Genomic DNA, 25,722 nt, shown 5'->3' with positions numbered 1-25,722 from the left:
ATATGTTATGGGTCTCGTTTCCATCCCCCCTAGACTGCAGGGCCAAAGGGGTTCATAACAGTTATGAACAGACATAACTCATTGAATGTTTGGCAGGATGCAGCAGACTTCTCACCAGCTCTTTATTTTTTCTGTGTCATTTTGGTTTTGTGCCTCTGGAGCGCTGAGAGTTTGCTTTGGCTGGTGTCAGAGGCTGTCCCCCACATGGATCAGTGTCTTAGTGTTTGCCCAGTGATTCCCAATGGTGCCCAGTGGTGCAGACAGACAGTCAGGCCCAGGGGGGTGAGGTGAAGCCTTTCCTCTGCTGTCTCTCCTCCCCTTCCCGGATGGCCCCAGGACAGGGCTTTCAGACTGGGGGAGACAGGGAGTTGCTGTGACAGGCATGGCTCCTTTTGTCACTAGACAGAGGGCTCCACAGGACCCACGGGGAGTTTGGGGCTGACACAGCAGACTGGACTGGGGGGACCTGTTGCCCTTATCAGACAGACTTAAATCGTTCTGCATACAAAGGAAAACCAGGAACACCATTGGTATTATCATTATACCATTTGCTTACTGTAATGTTAGAGAAGCATGGGCCCAAAAAAACAAACCTGCTTTATGTGGTTCCTTGTCATGACTCAGCAAGGATTAAAACAAATTCAGAAATAAAGATGTTGTTACAGTGACAATACTATCAGACATCCACTTGGAGCTTGCAGCCCTGTGGTCGGAGGCCTAGTTCCTCTTCCCCCTATTTTTATTTCTGCCCTGATACCTCTATCTGTCTTCAGCTTCTTAGAGCCTCATTACTGTCTGAGCATGATCAGTGATCACAGCACAGGCCACAATCTTTACATTATTCCCAATTTAGATCAGGATTAAAAGCCTCATCCAATTAGCCCAATCCCTGCCTGTAGCTTCTCACTATACCTAATCCACAGACAGTTTTGTTCAGTAGGAGGTCAATATATGGATGTGGTGAGAGGAGAGAGAGGGCAATTCATGTTTTAACACTTACAGAACTGTGCCGAAAGCCCCAATGTAGCCTATGTCAGTCTGCTGTGTGTAGGCTACTGTCATGACTCTCCTGTGAAGATCTGAAGGATCAGGTTACAGTAGGTCCGCTCTACAGCTCCCCCTCTCTCCTGCAGAGGAGGAGAGGGGTGAAGTTGGCCGTTTTATGACGGTCGTAAATACCTTGTAGAAACTTTTCCTTTGGGATTTGCAGGAGGGGAAAGAAACCTCTTTGTTATAAGGAGATTCCTCCCGCCAAAATGGTAACATCAAAAGGTTGAATAATGAAACAATATTTCTATATTTCAAACCAAACTGTTGGAATGGGTACTGAAAGATCAATTATGTCAGATCAGTTGTTGTTTTGGGATCTCATTAAGGACAGTATAACAACATAACTGTATCTCTGAATGTGTATATTTCCCAGTTATCAGATTTACATCTAAATGTTGTGTAACTTATATGATTAAATGTGAAACTCTTTGTGAGAAGATGAAATGTGATGTTAGCCTTCTAAATTAGAATTGTTTTTCATATAAAAGTTTTAACCAGTCAGTGACCACACCCACGTGAGCACAGATATTATGTCGGCGTCCATGGAATTCCCCTTTTTTCCAGAGTTTATAAATGGACTCTCTAATGAAATTTACATTAGACCAGAGAAAGTGAGGACGCAGTCCACACGCTGAAATGGTTGCCATTTAAATGGAGACCAGTTACGTGCAGCGCCAGCTGAATACGTAAAAAATGGTTAAGAAAATTAACACATTAGAACAAGCAGGTGGACGGTGTTGAACTGGACATTATGAATGGTTAGACTCTACAAGACCAGCGGGGCCAACAGTGTGAGCTGAAAGGTACAAAATGGTTAGAAACTCTGAAACTCTCTCTCTCTCTCGAAGAAGAAGAAGACTACACAGGAACATTCAGTCTGCAGCTGTTTGAGTACTTCAGTCTAGTAAACTCGACTGAGAACCACCGGGTGGTATTTTGAAAGATCCATTCTAACGAACACTTCCTCTGGAAGATACGTTCTCACAGACACCTGAAACCAAGAAGCTATGACTACAAAAGACATGGTGACCTCTGGTGGACAACCAGAGACATACACAACCCGAGACTTTCTGTCCACTTACTCCCCATAGATTGATCGAGTATTTTCAACAGAGAGACAGCAAAGACATACACATGAAAATGTATATTGCAATTCTTTCGAATGAGCGGCCGTTCATGTGCAAAGTTTTTGCATTTCCATGAGCATAGTTATCAGCTGTATGTACGTTAGTGGAATTCCTTTGTCTCTTCCTTTTCCTCTCTTTAGAATCCTCCATTTTGTGTAACAAGCCGTCATATCGGTTTTAGTCCACTAGGGACTTTTCATTGCATTGGGTAGTAATCAATGTGTAAGCTATCCTGTTTGTGTGTTAATATAATTCTGTGTGATTATTTAGTTAGTAATAAATAACTAAGCCAATTTGATCCAGGCTGCATCACATTTGGCCGTGATTGGGAGTCCCATAGGGCGGTGCACAATTGGCCCAGCGTCACCCGGGTTTGGCGGGGTAGGACGTCATTGTAAATAAGAATCTGTTCTTAACTGACTTGCCTAGTTAAATAAAGGTTAAATAAAACTAAACAAAAAAAATTGTATATTGCTGATTCATCATTTATGATAGGGTTCGTGCCGATATCCAAGAGCTTTGCGACATTTAGAATGAGACGGAAGGTAAATAAGAATTAATGAATTGACTGTGACTGATGTAAGAGATATTTATATCTTTAGAGTTTAGTCAGGAGATAGTAACTTGTTAAATAACTTTTCCCGTGGTGCCCCAGATTACTACTTAACTAATTGTTATATGATTAATTTAATCGCATAACAATTGAATGTGGTATGTAATTATTTGATAAAATAACAGTCAAACACATTAATGATAGTCAAGACACGACACTACCCATCACTTTATGATCTCACAGTACTTGTTCCATATTGCATCGCTAACCCATTAATGAGTGTGTTTACAGATTGAATTATATGTTAACAGTGGAAGAAGACTTCTTGACATCTGTATACATGATGTGTTCAGGGAGCCCACCATAAAAAGGTGATGTAAACTGGAGGGTGGTTTACTCTGTGCCCAGAACACACTGGCATTCTTCAGGTCATTCTGGGTTCTTGCATTTCTCTTTCCTCTCTCCCTGTGTATACACTTCAGTGCTGTCCCCTCCCCTGGCTCTAGCAGCACTCTGCTTTATTACAATGGTTCTGATGAGGTGGAAAATGTGATTGCATTCTGTCCTAAACAAGATTAATCTACTAGGGGAATTGACAGCTGGCCTTTGCAAAGCAATTGGTGGGTGTGGAGGGATTGAATATAGTACACTACGGTAAAGTGTGAATATCGTATATATTGATCTAGATCTCTCTGGCCATCCACACTGGTCAGGTAAGTTATGGACCTGCAACAGTAAAAGCATTAGCTGTATCTGGATTGAATCAAAATACATGGAGCTGTGGAGTTGATGTTTTTGAATCCCAGTGGATTGTCAATTGCATATTCTTCATGAACAAAGGAGAGCATTTATGATATGGTTTACAGGATCAATCATCCAATCATATTTCAACGTAAGGAATCAGTATGAAATGTTGTACAGACGTGCTATGATGCTAAAAGTGTCTGTTACACTTGGTTATACCAAGGAAACCAAGTCTGCAAGAGGATATGAAAAGCCTACAATTCTCAACCCCAGAATCTGAGATTACAGTTTCTTGTTCCCATGGCTCATTGTTGCCCCCTTCTGGTTATTGTTTGTTACAGATTTGGGGAGAAGTGTTGATTCTGCAGACCTGTTAGACTAGAGTTTCTGACTGATATGTTCTGTTGTCCTATGTTCCAGCAGAGACAGAGCATACTCAGAGAGTCCCAGAATTGGACTCAGCCCAGCAGCTGAAACTGAGAGAGAGACAGCGCTTCTTTGAAGAGGTATTTCAGCACGATGTGGACGTCTACCTGTCCTCTGCCCACCTGCATATTCATGACTATAAGAGACGTGAGTGCAATCGGCATCACACACATGTATGCACACATGTACCCTAACCCTAATCTAAGCTTCATGTCCATACCCCAGCTCAACCATTACCCTAACCCTAGATTCAACTCCACAACCTTCAAATTCTCTCTCTCCCTCTCTCTCTCAATTAAATTCAAATAATAAAAATTTGGCATGGGAAACATGTTTATATTGCCAAAGCAAGTGAAAAAGATAATAAACTAAAGTGAAATAAATAATCAAAAATTAACAGTAAACATTACACTCACAAAAGTAAGAAAGGAATAGAGACATTCCAAATGTCATATTATGGCTATGTGCAGTCTCTCTCTCTCTCTCTCTCTCTCTCTCTCTCTCTCTCTCTCTCTCTCTCTCTCTCTCTCTCTCTCTCTCTCTCTCTCTCTCTCTCTCTCTCTCTCTCTCTCTCTCTCTCTCTCTCTCTCTCACACACACACACACACACACACACACACACACACACACACACACACACACACGTGTGTGAGTGTGTGAAAGTTTCTGGGTCGTTCCACGAAATGAGGTCCTTTTGCATCCCTTTGATATTTTACGTAGAAATGCTGATTTATAAAAACAAAACTGTTATGTCAAATTAAATGCCTGTTAATATAGACCACATGGAAAATTTAATAAATCCGTTTTTTTTTTTTTTTTTTTTTTACATGACTAGACTTACTAAAGTGCCAAAATTCAGAATTTTGACATGCATCCTCTATGACTTCTAGGAAGATTTTAACCCACTTAATCCCAACATTTCCCCAGGTTTTCACCGTCATTGTAAAGCCCTAGTTATTTTGTTGTCAAAGTCATTTCTGAAGATGATTAATTTGAAGGTAAAAAACCATTTCATAGTCAAATCATAGTGTAAAGCAGCTGAGCTGGTTCTACTCCTTTTGGCCATTTTCTGGTGTTTTGTGGTGGAAAACTGAGAGGGTCGAGCATAACACGTCAGCCCTGTTAGCCGTAGATAGAAGGCTAAAAATGTTTTAACAATGTACATTGTTTTGTGAAGCTTGCATTTACATACCCATCCCTGTTGCACACAACAAGCTTCCATTCCTCTTGTCACAAGGGTATTTGGGGATGATTTAAGATGAAGTCGTCTACTCTTTTACGGTCATCCCTGTTACTTTATTTGGCACTTAATAGTCACTTACTATAGTATATGTTTTTTTTAACCTACTGAGATGGGGAAAATTGTTTGTCATTAAGTGAACATGTGCTTTTTATGACAATTTTAAAATCAGGTTAAATAAAATGTTTATTTCCCACCAAGTTAAACTACTCGAAAGGCATCTAATTGGTGGAACAACCCTACTAAATGTTGCTAAACATTTCCTTTGAGAAGTGAAGCTGACATACAGTAAATGCCTCTAATCAACCACGTTTGTCTCTTGTGTTGTTGTTAGCTCCCATTGGCAGCGTCTCGTCCATGGAGGTGAATGTGGACATGCTGGAGCAGATGGACCTTATGGACATCTCTGACCAGGAGGCCCTGGATGTCTTCCTCAGCTCTGGGGGGGATGGGGGGGTGCTGACCTCCCCTCTGCCAGGTAAAGGTGAGTGGAGGGGAGACTCGCATCTGAGGCAGTCCCGTGTTGATAGTGTAGTATTTGGTAGAGTCTAGGCTTTGTCCCTCACCTATACTAGCTGGCAACATTAACTGCAATACAGAGTGCAGCACTGATAATCTGTGGCCTAACATCCATTTCATTTCACCCACAGTAGTTCATGGCAACAACAATGAGGTCATCAGCCAGGGACGCTCTCCCCACAACACAGGCGGTTGTGTGGGGAAGTCCCGCATGTCCTCCACCTCCTCCACTTCCTCCACCAACAGCCAGAACACCAATGAGGATGGAAGGGAAACCCCTGTAGTCCAATCAGATGATGAGGATGTGAATGTCGGCACACTCTTGCTGATGGGATCAACCCCAGGAAAAGATGAGGAGAAGGATCGGCCCACCTTCTCTTCATAGAGGCCTTGCTTCACTTCCAATATTCACTAACATTTTGAACATACTGGTGCTGACAAGTATCACTGAAACGGGACACTCACACACAGAGGTGTTCCATGGACTGGCAACTATCACTTACAACATCATTTTCTTTACTCTTCATTTAGTTTTGTCTGAACTGTAAATATAAGGCCAAATCTTCTCAAAGCTTGCTTATCTCCATATATACTTCTGGCATATAGATAACAAGATACTTCTTTTTATTTCCTCATTTGAGATTCTAGTAGGGTCTGGCGACGTGTGACACGGACATTTGAGGAAGTACATTCCTGTGTGTACTCCACAGCCAGGATATGTACATAACAGAGTTGTGAAATATGCAACCATGTAAGCATTACTGTACTACAGACAGGGATTTACAATTGTGCAATTACACACACAAAAAAAATCTTTAGAGAGTAACTGCAATGCTGAGTAAATCTGGCCCTTAGTTCCCGTATTCCCCAAAATGTTGAACCAATCCCAAAACACCTGCCACAAATAAAAACGAAGGATGTACTGTACATTGCATAGTGTTGCTTTCATTTTGATATATACAGTGCATTCGGAATTCAGACCCCTTCCCTTTTTCCACATTTTGTTATGTTACAGCCTTATCCTAAAATGTATTAAATAAAAAAATCTTCATTAATCTACACACAATAACCCATAATGACAAAGTGAAAAACATTTTTTAGAAATTTTTGCAAATGTATGAAAAAAATAAACAGAAATACCTTATTTACATAAGCATTCAGACCCTTTGCTATGAGACTCTAAATTGAACTCAGGTGCATCCTGTTTCTATTGATCATCCTTGAGATGTTTCCACAACTTGATTGGAGTCTACCTGTGGTAAATTAAATTGATTGGACATTATTTTCTAACGCACACTTGTCTATATAAGGCCCCACAGTTGACAGTGCATGTCAGAGCAAAAACCAAACCACGAGGTTGAAGGAATTGTCCGTAGAGCTCCGGGACAGGATTGTGTCGAGGCACAGATCTGGGGAAGGACACCAAAACATTTCTGCAGCATTGAAGGTCCCCAAGAACACAGTGGACTCCATCATTCTTAAGTGGAAAAGTTTGGAACCACCAAGACTGTTCCTAGAGCTTGCCGCCCAGCCAAACTGAGCAATCTGGGGGGGAAGGGCATTGGTCAGGGAGGTGACCAAGAACCCGATGGTCACTCTAACAGAGCTCCAGGGTTCCTCTGTGGAGATGGGAGAACCTTTCAGAAGGACAACCATCTATGCAGCACTTCACCAATCAGGCCTTTATGGTAGAGACGGATGCCTCTCCTCAGTAAAAGACACATGACACCCTACTTGGAGTTTGCCTAAAGGCACCTAAAGGACTCTCAGACCATGAGAAACAAGATTCTCTGGTCTGATGAAACCAAGATTGAACTCTTTGGCTTAAGTGCCAAGCGTCACGTCTGGAGGAAACCCGGCACCATCCCTACGGTGAAGCATGGTGCATCATGTTGTGGGGATGTTTTTCAGCGGCAGGGACTGGGAGACTAGTCAGGATTGAGGGAAAGATGAATGGTGCAAAGTACAGAGAGATCCTTGATGAAAACTTGCTCCAGAGCACTCAGGACCTCAGACTGGGGAAAGGTTCACCTTCTAACAGGACAACGACCCTAAGCACACAGCCAAGACAACGTAGGAGTGGCTTCGGGACAAGTTTCTGAATGTCCTTGTGTGGACCAGCCAGAGTCCGGACGTGAACCCGATCAAACATCTCTGGAGAGACCTGAAAATAGCTGTGCAGCGATGCTCCCCATCCAACCTGACAGATTTTGAGAGGAACAGCAGAGAAGAGTGGGAGAAAATACTTTGCCATTAACGAACGAATACACTGAGTGTATAAAATATTAGGAACACCTTCCTAATATTGAGTTGCACCCCCTTTTGCCCTCAGAACAGCCTCAATTCGTTGGGCATGGACTCTACAAGGTGTTGATAAGCATTCCACAGGGATGCTGGCCCATGTTGACTCCAATGCTACCCATAGTTGTGTCAAGTTGGCTGGATGTCCTTTGGGTGGTGGACCATTCATGATTCACACGGCAAACTGTTGAGCGTGAAAATCCCAGCAGCATTGCAGTTCTTGACACACTAAAACCAGTGTGCCTGGGACCTACAACCATACTCCATTCAAAGGCACTTTTGCCTTGCCCATTCACACCTTCTGAATGGCACACACAATCCATGTCTCAATTGTTTCAAGGCTTAAAAATCCTTCTTTAACCTCTCTCCTCCCCTTCATTTCCAAAGGGATGGGCAACTTTGATGGTGTGGGGGCCACAAAAAAACGGAACTCATCATGAGGGGCCGCAGTGGCTTGTGGGCCATGGGGCGGAGAGAGGATTTAGCAATTTTACAACTCATTTCATGCAATTCTACTCATTTTGCCATCGGCGGATAGAACATTTTGCAGTTTAACATCACATTTCCTGAAGTTCTACATATTTTGCCAAGGGTGGAGGCTAATGTTTGCAGTTGTTAATATGATAACTGGTGCTCTTGCCAAGGGTGGAGGCTAATGTTTGCAGTTGTTAATATGATAACTGATGATCAATGGGCCCTATGCCAGTCGGTAATTCGACCATGCTTACTAAAAGTTTAGATAGATGGCTGCTAGGCCTATCCCCGATCTACACTGATTGAGGTGGATTTAACAGGTGACATCAATAAGGGATCATAGCTTTCACCTGGATTCACCTGGTCAGTCTATGCAAAGAGCAGGTGTTCCTAAAGTTTTGTACACTCAGTGAAGGGAGTTACTGCCTTCAATACATGTAAAATTGTTACCTGGGTCATGTTTAGCACAGCACACTGTACTCAAATAACAACATTTAATAATTCAGAAGAGTCAGCGTAAATTTTATCTTTGGATTTGACTCCATAAATCTTACTTTGAATCATTGGCAGGTTCTTCAAAAATACTGTATGACCTTATCTTCAAGTTGCCTCATTATTTCTTAAAGTTCTCTCAATATATTCTCCTCACCTCCTCCCAAAGGCCTCCTCTTTCTCTCTCTCTCACACTCATACATGAATGCACACATATATGCACACATATGAGGCTCTGTGTGTATTACATGAAAGGCAGCATTTCCTGTTGGTGCTCAGGACCTGCCAGATATTATCACACTCTCCCCTAGGTTGGTCATCCAGCTGTTGTGTCTGGCTTTACCATGACATCGGTCATATTTATCTCTACAGAGCTATGAAGTGATGGTACTGATTTGGTATCTTGTAATTTCTTAAATTACCTAAATATGCCGTTAGCAAAGTGTACACTCTGCACATTCTTAGACTTATTTTATCAGAGTTTGAAATCAACAATTGATGGAAGCTTGAACTTTAATGTATTCTACGTACTATTCTAATTTAGAAAGGGTATCTATGCTGTTCTGCAATGTTGACCCCACATATTATTATAAGATGTGAATGGTTTGCTATGATTTATTTTTTATTTTTATGTATGCACTCTACTGTCAGTCGCTCTGGATAACACTAACATGTCAAATGTAAATGTAGAATTATGAATCACATACAGTGGGGCAAAAAAGTATTTAGTCAGCCACCAATTGTGCAAGTTCTCCCACTTAAAAATATGAGAGAGGCCTGTAATTTTCATCATAGGTACACTTCAGCTATGACAGACAAAATGAGAAAAAAAATCCAGAAAATCACATTGTAGGATTTTTAATGAATTTATTTGCAAATTATGGTGGAAAATAAGTATTTGGTCACCTACAAACAAGAAAGATTTCTGGCTCTCACAGACCTGTAACTTCTTCTTTAAGAGGCTCCTCTGTCCTCCACTCGTTACCTGTATTAATGGCACCTGTTTGAACTTGTTATCAGTATAAAAGACACCTGTCCACAACCTCAAACAGTCACACTCCAAACTCCACTATGGCCAAGACCAAAGAGCTGTCAAAGGACACCAGAAACAAAATTGTAGACCTGCACCAGGCTGGGAAGACTGAATCTGCAATAGGTAAGCAGCTTGGTTTGAAGAAATCAACTGTGGGAGCAATTATTAGGAAATGGAAGACATACAAGACCACTGATAATCTCCCTCGATCTAGGGCTCCACGCAAGATCTCACCCCGTGGGGTCAAAATGATCACAAGAACGGTGAGCAAAAATCCCAGAACCACACGGGGGGACCTAGTGAATGACCTGCAGAGAGCTGGGACCAAAGTAACAAAGCCTACCATCAGTAACACACTACGCCGCAAGGGACTCAAATCCTGCAGTGCCAGACGTGTCCCCCTGCTTAAGCCAGTACATGTCCAGGCCCGTCTGAAGTTTGCTAGAGAGCATTTGGATGATCCAGAAGAAGATTGGGAGAATGTCATATGGTCAGATGAAACCAAAATAGAACTTTTTGGTAAAAACTCAACTCGCCGTGTTTGGAGGACAAAGAATGCTGAGTTGCATCCAAAGAACACCATACCTACTGTGAAGCATGGGGTGGAAACATCATGCGTTGGGGCTGTTTTTCTGCAAAGGGACCAGGACGACTGATCCGTGTAAAGGAAAGAATGAATGGGGCCATGTATCGTGAGATTTTGAGTGAAAACCTCCTTCCATCAGCAAGGGCATTGAAGATGAAACGTGGCTGGGTCTTTCAGCATGACAATGATCCCAAACACACCGCCCGGGCAACGGAGTGGCTTCGTAAGAAGCATTTCAAGGTCCTGGAGTGGCCTAGCCAGTCTCCAGATCTCAACCCCATAGAAAATCTTTGGAGGGAGTTGAAAGTCCGTGTTGCCCAGCAACAGCCCCAAAACATCACTGCTCTAGAGGAGATCTGCATGGAGGAATGGGCCAAAATACCAGCAACAGTGTGTGAAAACCCTGTGAAGACTTACAGAAAACGTTTGACCTCTGTCATTGCCAACAAAGGGTATATAACAAAGTATTGAGATAAACTTTTGTTATTGACCAAATACTTATTTTCCACCATAATTTGCAAATAAATTCATTAAAAATCCTACAATGTGATTTTCTGGATTTTTTTTCTCATTTTGTCTGTCATAGTTGAAGTGTACCTATGATGAAAATTACAGGCCTCTCATCTTTTTAAGTGGGAGAACTTGCACAATTGGTGGCTGACTAAATACTTTTTTGCCCCACTGTAAGTAAACATACAACATTGTTAATTTATGATGTTCAGGACAGGCTTACTACAGTGTTACTGACTCCTTTCAGTAAGGACCCATTACCACAGAATCTTCATGATACACTTTAGGGTCAGTTAAAAGCTTGTAAAGGAGAGGTGTATCCAATTGCTGATGTCTGTCTTAAACCATCCTGCAGGTCAAAGTAACTCCATATTCCCACAAATAGTGATGGTTAATCGTGATGCGTTAAAGGTATGGTTCACCCAAATTACAAAATGACATATTGGTTGCCTTACCCTGTAAGCAGTCTATGGACAAGGTATGACAGCAATTCGTGCTTTGGTTTAGTTTTTTGGCATTGTTTCCACTAATAATAATAACTATTATTATTATTTATTAAACTTCTATAGCGCTTTTCATAGAATCACAAAGCTCTTCAAGAGCAAAAAACAAACAAGGAATATATCATGACAGATCAACCAATAGAGGCCAAGTCTTTGAATGCTGCATCCTCCAAAGATGGAGAGGGTCAGATCATGGCTTGAGTGAAGGGAGCTGGTCAGAGGATGGTAGATGATGATGCAGGCTGCTGCTGATCTTGTAGAAGGCAATTCTGGTCTTATAGCCACTGGACTTCTCCTCTTCCACTCTGTGTAGCACCCGCCTAAAATGCAAACGTTTTAGCATTTGTGGCACAAATCCAATTCAAGTCATGGGACCGATATTAGCATTTTTCACACATTATGTTCAAATCATTTATATTTGACTTTGTTGAGCTTCACAATCAATTTTAGATACTTTTGGATGATTTGGACATGATGCACGAAAAATGCTTACAGTATGTCAGTCCCATGACTTGAATGGGATTTGTGCCACGAATGCTAAAAGGTTAGCATGTGGAAACAATGCAAGGGAAACTAAACTAAAACATGGATTGCTGTCATACCTTGTCCATAGGCTGTTTACAGGGTAAACCAATGTATAATTTTGAAATTTGGGTGAACTATCCCTTTAACTGGGCATAATATGAAACCCCATGCTTATTGTGTTCTCTCTATGAGGAGTTGGGGTCTGTTTGGTCAAAACAAAATTTGGTCTAGTTCAACCTTACGAGTCTACTGTATAATCAGCTCTCAAACCATATAAAACACTAAAATCATTGTATTTGGGACAAATCATTCACTAAACCCTAAACCTCCTCTAAATCTTATAATGAATAATGTGGCAATTTAACAAGTTGAGGAGACTAAACTGCTTAGTGTAACCCTAGACTGTAAACTGTCATGGTCAAAACATATTGATGCAGTGGTAGCTAAGATTGGGAGAGGTCTGTCCATGATAAGGCATTGCTCTGCTTTCTTGGCATCACAGTCATTTAAACGAGTCCTACTGGCCCTAGTTTTATTACACCTGGACTACTGCCCAGTTACATGGTCAAGTGTCACAAAGAAGAACATAGGCATTTAATTACAGTTGGCCCAGAACAGAGCAGCACGGCTGGCCCTTAAATGTACACGGAGGGCTAATATCAATAAGATTTATGTCAATCTCTCCTGGCTCAAAGTAGAGGAGAGATTGACAGCATCACTACCTGTCTTTGTGAGAGGTATTGATGTGTTGAAAGCACTGAACTGTCTGTTCAAACAGCTAACACGCAGCTCAGATACCTACAAGACATGCTACCAGGGGTCTCTTCACAGTCCCCAGAACAGACTCTAGGAAACACACAGTACTACATAGAGCCATGACTACATGGAACTCTCTTCCACATTAAGTATCTGAAGCGAGCAGTAAAATCAGATAAAAAAAACAACAGATAAAATAATACCTCACGGCATAACGCGGACAGTGAAGAGACACACCCACACACACACGCACACACACACACACACACACACACACACACACACACACACACACACACACACACACACACACACACACACACACACACACTGTAATGTTGTGGAATTATTGTATTGTGGATTTAATATTCTACATTTGTAATATTTGAGTAATAATGTAGTAATGTCTTGTAAGATGTATTGTTTTATTTGTGATGTAGGCTGTTGTGTTTTGTTGTGATGTACAGTGGGAAGAAAAAGTATGTGAACCCGTTGGAATTATCTGTATTTCTACATAAATTGGTCATAACATTTTATCTGATCTTCATCTAAGTCACAACAATAGACAAACACAGTCTGCTTAAACTAATAACACACAATTACACATTTGCATGTCTTTATTGAACACACTGTGTAAACATTCACAGTGTAGGGTGGGTAAAAGTATGTGAACCCTTGCATTTAATAACTGGTTGACCCTCCTTTGGCAGCAATAAACTCAACCAAACGTTTTCTGTAGTTGCGGATCAGACCTGCACAACAGTCAGGAGGAATTTTGGACCATTCATCTTTACAAAACTGTTTCAGTTCAGCAATATTCTTAGGATGTCTGGTGTGAACCGTTCTCGAGGTCATGCCACAACATCTTAAATTGGGTTGAGGTCAGGACTCTGACTGGGCCACTCCAGAAGGCATATTTTCTTCCGTTGAAGCCATCCTGTTGTTGATTTATTTCTGTGTTTTGGGTCGTTGTCCTGTCGCATCACCCAACTTCTGTTGAACTTCAATTGGTGGACAGATAGCCTTACATTATCATGCAAAATGTCTTGATAAACTTGGGAATTAATTTTTCTGAGTGAATTTCTTCCATTTTTTATTTTTTATTTTTCAGCAAAGCAGTCCCAAACCATAATGCTCCCTCCACCATACTTTACCGTTGGGATGAGGTTTTGATGCTGGTGTGCTATGCCTTTTTTTACCCACACATAGTGTTGTGTGTTCCTTCCAAACAACTCAACTTTAGTTTATTCCGTCCACAGAATATTTTGCCAGAAGCGCTGTGGAACATCCAGTTGCTCTTTTGCGAACTTCAGACGTGCAGCAATGTTTTTTTTGGACAGCAGTGGCTTCTTCCATGGTATCCTCCCATGAACACCATTCTTGTTTAGTGTTTTACGTATCGTAGACTCGTCAAAAGAGATGTTAGCATGTTCCAGAGATTTCTGTAGGTCTTGAGCATTCTGCGCTGTGCTCTTGCAGTTATCGTTGCAGGACGGCCACTCCTAGGGAGAGTAGCAACAGTGCTGAACTTTCTCCATTTATAGACAATTTGTCTTACCATGGACTGATGAACATCAAGGCTTTTAGAGATACTTTTGTAACCCTTTCCAGCATTATGCAAGTGAAACTATTCTTAATCTTAGGTCTTCTGAGATCTCTTTTGTTCAAGGCATGGTTCACATCAGGCAATGCTTCTTGTGAATAGCAAACTCAAATTTTGTGAGTGTTTTTTATAGGGTAGGGCAGCTCTAACCAACATCTCCAATCTCGTCTCATTGATTGGACTCCAGGTTAGCTGACTCCTGACTCCAATTAGCTTTTGGAAAAGTAATTAGCCTAGGGGTTCACATACTTTTCCCAATCTACACTGTGAATGTTTAAATTATGTATTCAATATAGAAAAGAAAAATACAATAATTTGTGTGATATTAGTTTAAGCACACTGTTTTTGTCTATTGTTGTGACTAAGATGAAGATCAGATCAAATTTGATGACTAATTTATGCAGAAATACAGGTAATTCCAAAGGGTTCACATATTTTTTTCTTGCCACTGTAACTGTTTTAACCCTGTTTGAACCCAAGGAAGAGTACCCGCTACCTTGGCAGCCGCTAATGGGGATCATAATAAATACTAAATACTAAACCGGTGTAAGAGTCATGAAATACCATCATCCTTGAAGAGATTAATCCACACTGACACAGGAACCATCACAAAGGTCTTACAACATGAACAAAGACTCCCTACTCTGCAAACTATAACACTTACAAATGATTGGGTTTCATGCAATAATAAGCACTACAGTGGAGAACAGGCCTACAGCTTTTAACCACTGTAATTAATTTGATGTTCAGAAGGACCGGCTCTAGCGTTTGGGGGTTCTAATCGAGCAAAAAATGTTAGTGGCCCACCTCTTGACAGCAGAGAGACAAATTTACATTTTAAAGTTAATTTCCTAAAATTCTACACCTTGTTGCAGTTTTAAACATATTTTCTGCAGTTCTACACACTTTTCCATGGAGCAGAGAGAACATTTTGCACGTGCCCTGTGTGCCCTGTCGGTATTCAGCCAAGATATTTACAAGTTTAGATAACTGGCTAGAATAATAGAGAAACTGTCGGTGACTGACAAAATGAGCAAAACAGCTGATGCACAAACAAATATGTCACTTAAGCCTTGAGCTGCTGTTCAGGATGACCAATGTTGACATAAAAAAAGAACATAAAAATACAAAAAAATATATGCCCCAGGGAAAGATTGACATATCTCTATTGACTGAATCTTGAATATCCATTCCCTCAGGTGTTTGGATTAGCCAGTATCTCCTATTCAGTTGTTTATATTTCTTCGTTTTTATTTCGTTTTTATTTCTTTACTTACCTATTGTTCACCTAATACCTTTTTTGCACTATTGGTTAGAGCCTGTAAGTAAGCATTTCACTGTAAGGTCTACACCTGTTGAATTCGGCGCACTTGACAAATACACTTTGATTTGATTTGAGCCATCAGAAGAGGGTCTGGATCATGACTCATTCCATATTGAAGAGGGGCACCCTGGGCCTTTTCCTTATGAGCTGGGAAAAGTGAGTACAGACTCATAGTTTGGACTTCTACAATATATTTCATCAGGTAGTTGCTGACCCTGTAGCCTGTTCAGTGTCCCAGAATGCTCTTACTATTTCCCCGTTTCTCCATCATACTGATTCTAAACTGTATATTCTCACCACTCTGTTTCAGATTCTTGTTGAGCGACAGTACCGTGTGGCATTTAAATTCTTTGGGGAGGGAGTGGACAAGTAGCCAAAGGGACTTTGATCAGAGACAGGCATGATGATGGTCCACAAGGCTGTCGACTATGAACAGAACCAGAACCTGAAGATTAGAAAATACTCAGAAATCAGCCAGCCAGGAAACATTCATCTATTCATATTTTTCCTGTATTTCTTGACAAAATCTACCAAATGTAATTGATCTGTCATATTTATCATAGATTTTATGCAGCTCAAACAAGGTACATAAATAACAATTTCATTCCACAGCTTACATTTGAGGTAATAAAAAAGTCAGACTCTCAGGACATAAATGAAAACCCACCAGTCTTTGGGAGGGATATGTATGAGGTCAGCATTGGAGTGGCAAATACACAAGGTAAACAATGTTGGTACTTGGCATAGAGTAGGAAACTCTAATAACTATTTTGTGTCACTATATTCCAAAACCAAAATGTCCTCCTTTTGATACAGGATCCTTTCTAGTCAGATTCCCCAAACTCAACATTTCACTATGAAATCGCATCGGTGACGCCAGACACACCAAACACTGAGTTCTTCATTGACAGCAATGGTGCCGTCGCATTCAAGGGATGCTTGGAATATCAGGAAAGTCTCATAGAAGGAATGAATTAAATAAATAATTCATTCATTCATTAATGCAGTAGTTGTAATGGAGAAGAACATTGCTTAATATCATTACTTAACAACTTTGAAGTATGTTGACACGTTTTGTTACGCCTTATTCTAAAATGGATTAAATTGGGGTTTTTTCCCCTCAACAATCTACGCACAATACCCCATAACGACAAAGCAAAAACAGGTTTTTAGACATTTTTTCAAATGTATTAAAAATAAAAAACAGAAATACCTTTTTTTTTTTTTTTTTTTTTTTTTTTTTTTTGTCTGAATACTTATTTACATAAGTATTCAGACCCTTTGCTATGAAACTCGAAATTTAGCTCAGGCGCATCCTTCATTGGAGTCCACCTGTGGTAAATTCAATTGATTGGACATGATTTGGAAAGGCACACACCTGTCTATATAAGGTCCCACAGCTGACAGTGCATGTCAGAGCAAAAACCATGAGGTCAAAGGAATTGTCCGTAGAGCTCCGAGACAGGATTGTGTCAAGGCACAGATCTGGGGAAGGTTACCGAAACATTTCTAAAGCATTGAAGGTCCCCAAGAACACAGTAGCCTCAATAATTCTTAAATGGAAGAAGTTTGGAACCACCAAGACGCTTCCTAGAACTGGCCGCCCGGCCAAACTGAGAAATCGGGAGAGAAGGGCCTTGGTCAGGGAGGTGACAAAGAACCAGATAGTCACTCTGACAGAGCTCTAGAGTTCCTCTGTGGAGATGGGTGAACCTTCTAGAAGGACAACCATCTCTGCAACACTCCACCAATCAGGCCTTTATGTCAGCGTGGCCAGACGGAAGCCACTCCTCAGTAAAAGGCACATGACAGCCCACTTGGAGTTTGCCAAAAAGCACCTAAAGACTCTCAGACCATGAGAAACAAGATTCTCTGGTTTGATGATACCAAGATCAAACTTTTTGCCCTGAATGCCAAGCGTCACGTCTGGAGGAAACCTAGCACCATCCCTACGGTGAAGCATGGTGGTGGCAGCATCATGCTGGGGGGATGTTTTTCAGCGGCAGGTCCTGGGGCAGTGGTCAGGATCGAGGCAAAGATGAATGGAGCAAAGTACAGAGAGACCCTTGATTAAAACCTGCTCCAGAGCGCTCAGGACCTCAGACTGGGTGCAAAGGTTCAGCTTCCAACAGGACAACGACCCTAAGCATACAGCCAAGACAACGCAGGAGTGGCTTCGGGACAAGTTTCTGAATGTCCTTGAGTGGACTAGCCAGAGCCCGGACTTGAACCCGATCAAACATCTTTGGAGAGACCTGAAAATAACTGTGCAGCAACGCTCCCCATCCAACCTGACAGGGCTTGAGAGGATCTGCAGAGAGGAATGGGAGGAACTTCCCAAATACAGGTGTGCCAAGCTTGTAGCGTGATACCCAAAAAGACTTGAGGCTGTAAATGCTGTCATAGGTGCTTCAGCAAAGTCCTGAGTAAAGGGTCAAAATACTTATGGATATGTCATATTTCAGTTTTTTTAATACATTTGCAATAATGTCTAAAAACCTGTTTTGCTTTGTCATTATGGGGTATTGTGTGTAGATTGATGTGGGAAAAAAACGATTGAATCAATTTTAGAATAAGGCTGTAACGTAACAAAATGTGGAAAAAGTCAAGTGGTCTGAATACTTTCTGAATGCACTGTAAGTTGTGCATGACACTAGAGCAACAACATGTGAGGTATCTGATTTTACTGTTCTTGTATGCAAATCACCTGGTGCTTTACCACCATCGGGCCAATCCCTATTTTACTCTGTTTATCACTTGTGCACAGACTGCAGAAAAATACACTGTGATGGTGGAAGCAAAGGACAACGGTGAAGTTGTCTGTCTGTCAAGTTCAGGGATTCCCAAATTGGGGTGCAATGCCGTTGGGGGTACATCAAATAAAAATATGATTCACGAAAAAAATAAAAATAATAATACTAGTAATTTTTGGGTTAAACATTTTTTCTTCACATTTTAGAACAGTCCATTTAGTAAGGCCCGCCGCGTCCATAGAGATACATACCAGCTCAACTGGTAGTACTGCTACTACCAACAGTACTACACCTGCACCTGTCGACGACACAAGTTGTTCTGCTTCCACGAGCACATCCAATGCTATGCTCAGTAACTCTACATTTGTTGTTAGCCCAGCTAGCATGAACACTGACATTTGTGAATCTGATGCAGCCGAAGAGCTACTGCCTCATTACCCGGGAAAGCACCAAAGAACAGACAGGGACGTTGGACCACAGAAGAGGCGCAATATGATGAGAACTACATTGATTTGGGGTTCACTTATATTGGAAGTAGTGCCTTTCCTCAGCCACAGTGTGTTATATGTGCAAAAGTACTATCTCAGAACTCGATGAAACCTTCACTCTTGCGCAGACATTGAGAGATCAAAACATGCCAATTTGAAAAATAAGCCACAGGAGTTTTTTGAGTGAGAATTAAGATTACTTTTGAGTAGTAAGACATGTATGAAAGCAACAGATATCATTAATAAGAAGGGTCTAGAAGCGTCTTCTATGGCAAGCTACCGAGTGGCTAGGACAGGCAAGCCCCATACTATTGTGGAGGACTTCATTCTTCCTGCTGTCGCGGATATGGCTGTGACAATGCTGGGGGAAAAGGCCCCAAAAATTAACTATACAGACAATGCCTTCATCAAACAACACTGTTTCACGACGCATCAGTGACATGGCAGAAGATGTTTTGAAACAATTACCGCTTCGCATACAAACCAGTGAATTCTATGCGTTACAGCTGGATGAGCAGCAGACGTGGCGGGCCTGGCAGAGCTCCTGGTATATGTCCGTTACGTTTATGGGGGGTCAATTAAGGAAGACATCCTCTTCTGCAGACCACTGGAAACCAGGACAATAGGAGAGGATATTGTTTAAGTACTGGCCAGTTTGGTGACATCAAATGGACTTTGGTGGTCAAGACGTGTTGGTATCTGTACTGATAGCGCAAAAGCCGTGACATGGAGACATAGTCGAGTGGTAATGAGTGTGCAAGCAGACGCCACTTGGTTACACCGCAGCATCCACCGAGAGGCTCTTCCTGCCAAGGGAATGCCTGACAGCTTGAAAGACATTTTGGACACTACAGTGAAAATGGTTAACTTTGTTAAAACAAGGCCCCTGAACTCTCGTGTATTTTCTGCACTATTCAATGATCTGGGCAGCGACCATGTAACGCTTTTAAAACATACAGAAGTGCACTGGTTATCAAGCGGCAAAGTATTGACACATTTTTTTTAATTGATAGACGAGCTTAAAGTTTCCTTTACTGACTGTAATTTTCACTTGTCTGACTGCTTGCATAATGACAAGTTTCTCACACGACTGGCCTATCTGGGTGATGTTTTTTCTCGCCTGAATGATCTGAATCTTGGATTACAGGGACTCTCCTAAACTATATTCAATGTGTGGGACAAAATTGAGGCTATGATTAAGAAGTTGGAGCGCTTCTCTGTCTGCATTTAATTTAACTAGGCAAGTCAGTTAAGAACAAATTCTTATTTACAATGATGGCCTACTGGGCGAACAGTGGGTTAACTGCCTTGTACAGGGGCAGAACGACAGATTTTTACCTTGTCAGCTCAATGCTCTAACCACTAGACTACCTGCCACCCCCATTAACAAGGACAACACATAGGTCTTTCCATCATTGAATGATTTTTTTGTGTGCAAATGAACTCAAGCTTACAGACAATGTCAAACGTGATATAGCGAAGCACCTTAGTGAGCTGGGTGCGCAATTATGCAGGTACTTTCCAGAAACGGATGACACAAACAACTGGATTCGTTATCCCTTTCATGCCCTGCCTCCAGTCCACTTACCAATATCTGAACAAGAGAGCCTCATCGAAATTGCAACAAGCGGTTCTATGAAAATGTAATTTAATCAGGATAGGGCTGCGCTCAGAGTATCCTGCCTTGACAAATCAGCTGTTAAACTTCTTAGGGCTAGGCCCTTTTTTTCTCAATTTCCGCCTGACTGACATGCCCAAAGCAAACTGCCTGGTGCTCAGGCTCTGAAGGCAGGATATGCATATAATTGGTACCATTGGAAAGAAAACACTATGAAGTTTGTTGAAATGTTAAAATGATGTAGGAGACTATAACACAATAGATATGGTAGGAGAAAATCCAAAGAAAAACCAACTGGAATTTTCTTTTTGAGATAGACCATGCTCTTACAATGGAAAGTATACCGGCATACTGTCACGTTCTGACCATAGTTCTTTTGTGTTTTCTTTGTTTTAGTATGGTCAGGGCGTGAGTTGGGGTGGGTAGTCTATGTGTGTTTTTCTATGTTGGGGTTTTGAGTTCGGCCTGGTATGATTCTCAATCAGTGGCAGCTGTCAATCGTTGTCCCTGATTGAGAATCATACTTAGGTAGCCTGGATTTCACTTTTGAGTTGTGGGTGTTTGTTGCCGTGTCAGTGTTTGTTCGCCACACGGTACTGTTTCGTTCGTTTGTTCACTTAGTTTGTTGTTTTGTATTTTGTAGTGTTCTGTTTGTTACTTACCACGCTGCGCCTTGGTCCTCCTCTCTTTCACCCGAAGACGAGCGTTACACATACTGAATTCTAGCTCCCAGGATGCAATTCCTATGGATTCCACATGGTGCCAGTAGTCTATGTTCAAGATTTCAGGCTTGTAACTTCCAAAACGAATAAGAAATATCAGTTTTAGTACAGGGACACAATCTTGGAAATTCGTGTTTGGGTGCGCGATGAAGACAAGATGCACCTGCTAAAATCGGTTTCCTATTGAACATACTTCTTTCCGTAAGAAATATTATAGTTTTATTACATTTTAGGGTATCTGAGGAGTAAATAGAAACATATTTTGACTTGTTGAATCAAAGTTTAGCGGTAGATTTTCAGATTCCTTTCTTTGCATGTTGAACGAGTGGAGTACTCAAATCGATGACGCCAACTGAACAGACTTTTTGGGATATAAAGAAGGACTTTATCTAACAAAACGACACTACATGTTATAGCTGGGACCCTTTGGATGACAAATCAGAGGAAGATTTTCAAAAAGTAAGTGAATTTTTAATTGATATTTGTGAATTTATGAAACCTGTGCTGGTGGAAAAATATTTTGATGTGGGGCGCCGTCCTCAAACAATCTGTCACGAATCCCGCCGAAGATGGTGCCTCTTCCTGTTCGGGCGGCGCTCGGCGGTCGTCGTCACCGGCCTACTAGCTGCCATCGATTCTATTCTTTTTGTTTCTGTTAGTTTGGGCTGATTGGGTGCACCTGTTTTGAGTTTAGTTTTGTGGGTAGGCTATTTAAGGGCAGTAAGCCCGCTGACTTTTGTGCGGGCTTGTTTCTCTGTTATTTGGTGTTGGATTGTATTGTGGATTTATTATTTTTTCTGGACAGTTTAGTCCTGTGTTTTGGACTCGTATTTTCATGCGCCTGTGTGTTTAGGGCATGATCGTTTTTCCCTGTCTACTGGAAAATAAATCCACGTTCTTGAATCCCTGCTCTCTGCGCTTGACTCTTCCACCCAGTACTCCTAGCAGCTCTGACACAATCACATGGCATGCTTCGCTGTATGGGCTACTGTAAATCGGACAGTGCAGTTAGATTAACAAGAATGTAAGCTTTCAACCGATATAAGACACTTGTATGTACCGAAATGTTTAATATCCATAATTTTAATGATTGTTTATTTTAATTGCGCGCCCTCCAGTTTCGCCAGAACTAGGCTTAAGTTAAGACACTGATGCCCTTTGCAACCACGTACCTATGTGAGAGTGGATTCTCGGCCCTCACTAGCATGAAAACTAAATACAGGCACAGACTGTGTATGGAAAATGATTTAAGACTGAGACTCTCCAAAACAACCCAACATTGCAGAGTTAAGAGCATCCTTTCAAGCACACCCTTCTCATTAACCGGTGGTGAGTTATTCACCATTTTCGATGAACAAATAAGGTTTTATATGTAAGATGGTTAAAAAAAGGTTTTATTTTTTTTATTTCACCTTTATTTAACCAGGTAGGCCAGTTGAGAACAAGTTATAATTTACAATTGCGACCTGGCCAAGATAAAGCAAAGCAATTCGACACATACAACAACACAGAGTTACACATGGAGTGAAACAAACATACAGTCAATAATACAGTAGAAAAATAAGTCTATATACAATGTGAGCAAATGAGGTGAGATATGGGAGGTAAAGGCAAAAAAATGCCATGGTGGCGAAGTAAATACAATATAGCAAGTAAAACACTGGAATGGTAGATTTGCAGTGGAAGAATGTGCAAAGTAAAACTAGAAATAATGGGGTGCAAAGGAGCATAATGAATAAATACAGTAGGGGAATCAAATCAAATCAAATTGATTTATATAGCCCTTACATCAGCTGATATCTCAAAGTGCTGTACAGAAACCCAGCCTAGAACCCCAAACAGCAAGCAATGCAGGTGTAGAAGCACGGTGGCTAGGAAAAACTCCCTAGAAAGGCCAAAACCTAGGAAGAAACCTAGAGAGGAACCAGGCTATGAGGGGTGGCCAGTCCTCTTCTGGCTGTGCCGGGTGGAGATTATAACAGAACATGGCCAAGATGTTGAAATGTTCATAAATGACCAGCATGGTCAAATAATAATAATCACAGTAGTTGTCGAGGATGCAGCAAGTCAGCACCTCAGGAGTAAATGTCAGTTGGCTTTTCATAGCCCGTCATTAAGAGTATCTCTACCGCTCCTGCAGTCTCTAGAGAGTTGAAAACAGCAGGTCTGGGACAGGTAGCACGTCCGGTGAACAGGTCAGGGTTCCATAGCCGCAGGCAGAACAGTTGAAACTGGAGCAGTAGCACGGCCAGGTGGACTGGGGACAGCAAGGAGTCATCATGCCAGGTAGTCCTGAGGCATGGTCCTAGGGCTCAGGTCCTCCGAGAGAGAGAAAGAAAGAGAGAATTAGAGAGAGCATACTTAAATTCACACAGGACACCGGATAAGACAGGAGAAGTACTCCAGATATAACAAACTGACCCTAGCCCCCCGACACATAAACTACTGCAGCATAAATACTGGAGGCTGAGACAGGAGGGGTCAGGAGACACTGTGGCCTGTAAATGACATCGCCGAAGTCGAGGATCGGTAGGATGGTCAGTTTTACGAGGGTATGTTTGGCAGCATGAGTGAAGGATGCTTTGTTGCAAAATAGGAAGCCAATTCTAGATTTAACTTTGGATTGGCGATGTTTGATGTGAGTCTGGAAGGAGAGTTTACAGTCTAACCAGACACCTAGGTATTTGTAGTTGTCCACATATTCTAAGTCAGAACCGTCCAGAGTATGTTATGTTATATGTTATAGCAATTGGTTGATGCATACAACGACCAGTCTTAGGCTGTGTGATCATATGCATGGAATCCAATTATTTCATGTTTTTATTTTGCAGAGCAGATGTATTGGTCCTTGTCTCCTACCTGTACAATGGCTGGGTAGTGAGGTAAACCTTGTTGTGGTTTAGGTGGCTCACACACATTTATTTCCATAATGGCACTCCCTCTGAAAATGATGTATTCATAAAATCTTTGGGTGGCACTAGTCTGTTTGTAGTCTGGCCTTCTGTCCCAAATGATTTAACTGTGAAAATAAGATGACAATATTGTGGCTTTTGGAAGTAGAGTTAATAATTCACAAACGTGCAGCACCATTTAAATTCGGGGGGCAAAACCAATTGCCAAACAACACCTAAATTGAGGGAAACTCATCCTTTGCCAAAGCCACCGTCGAGTTATCCATGTCGAGTGAATACAAAATGCCCTCCTAACGAATCCAGGCCTTGGATATTAGACTTATTTTACTTCCATTATAAGGTAATCCAGTGCTCATTGTTGCTGTTAAGTAGCTTTTATTTCTACTTCTCAACACAAGCCGTCTTGTTTGAGCATTCCCTGAAGCAAACACCAAAGTTGAATGTATCAGCAGGTGCACAATTTGTTAAAGCTGGTGCTTTATATTATAAACCCAATTGGGGGACACATGTCCATTAAAATTATAGCCTAAAAGACAAATTAAATGATTGTCGTATCACTGCAACACGTCCCTTTAATAGGCCTAGAGAGCCATGTTTAAGTTGGATTTAGGGAATAGCCTAAACGTTTTCTGACAACTCAATATGGATTTAGGCTATCCATGGCACATAGGCCTATCATTGATGGGGCATGAAGTGTCCTATGCACTGTGGAATGTTAAATATATTTTTCAGTCGTTCATGCATCTAAAAACCAATCTGTTCAATATGGGTTTTTTGTGCGCTATTTTCTCCTCTCCATCTTTGAGGGGAGACACGCAACCCTATTTGTGGGATAAATTAACCACAACAAATCTGTAGCTGGTGCTCATCTTCGTCTATAACCACAAACATTCAGTGACAATTTCACGATTAATCATAGTCCTGGCCAAAAAAAACAAACACTTTCATTGGAGATTCTCAGTTAAGTGTGCTTTTGAAAAATACTACTAGGCAGCTTTGTCCTAAATGTTTTAAGGCAATGATGAAATAGCCTTCAACATATTGTCATAGTCTTATTTTTTTGTTTTAATTGTATATATATATATATATTTACATTTAGGCTACTTGTCCCCGAGATATGCATTGTCTGTGAGCTGTTTTTTTTGTTCAGATATCTGAAATAAGACAAAAATTATATATAGGCATACACACGCCTAACAATAGGAATTTCCTATCAAAAACAGCAAATTCTTAAGTTTGATCAATTCCTTAAATGTATTTCACACAGAACCCAACTTTTCCTCTGTGTTGACACCCCCCATGTGGTTTTGACAGCATGCAAAAACTGTATTGTAAGAGGCGTGGCCAAATGCATTTTTACAGTGGCGCTCCAAACTAGCTGAACAAAACAGCGTAGCCATTTTGAAGCCCCAGAGCACAGAACCCAGACGCACTCCACCTGGGAATTAGTCTAAATGTATGGT

General features: G+C 41.3%; 1 protein-coding gene across 1 annotated transcript in view; it reads left to right on the top strand.

Annotated features, from left to right (window-relative positions):
* The window catches only part of LOC120020747 (dysbindin-like), a 31,766-nt gene extending 25,100 nt beyond the window's left edge, over positions 1-6,666 (top strand). Inside the window, exons 2-4 of the mRNA XM_038964492.1 lie at positions 3,895-4,047; positions 5,475-5,624; positions 5,791-6,666. Of these exons, the coding sequence (XP_038820420.1) occupies positions 3,895-4,047; positions 5,475-5,624; positions 5,791-6,044 (557 nt within the window). The 3' untranslated portion in view covers positions 6,045-6,666. The remainder of the gene's footprint in view (positions 1-3,894; positions 4,048-5,474; positions 5,625-5,790) is intronic.
* Positions 6,667-25,722: the final 19,056 nt, after the last annotated feature.

Source organism: Salvelinus namaycush, chromosome 2, assembly GCF_016432855.1.
Source record: "Salvelinus namaycush isolate Seneca chromosome 2, SaNama_1.0, whole genome shotgun sequence".
Classification (NCBI taxonomy): Eukaryota; Metazoa; Chordata; class Actinopteri; order Salmoniformes; family Salmonidae; genus Salvelinus; species Salvelinus namaycush.
This window is presented reverse-complemented; position numbering and strand designations above follow the sequence as displayed.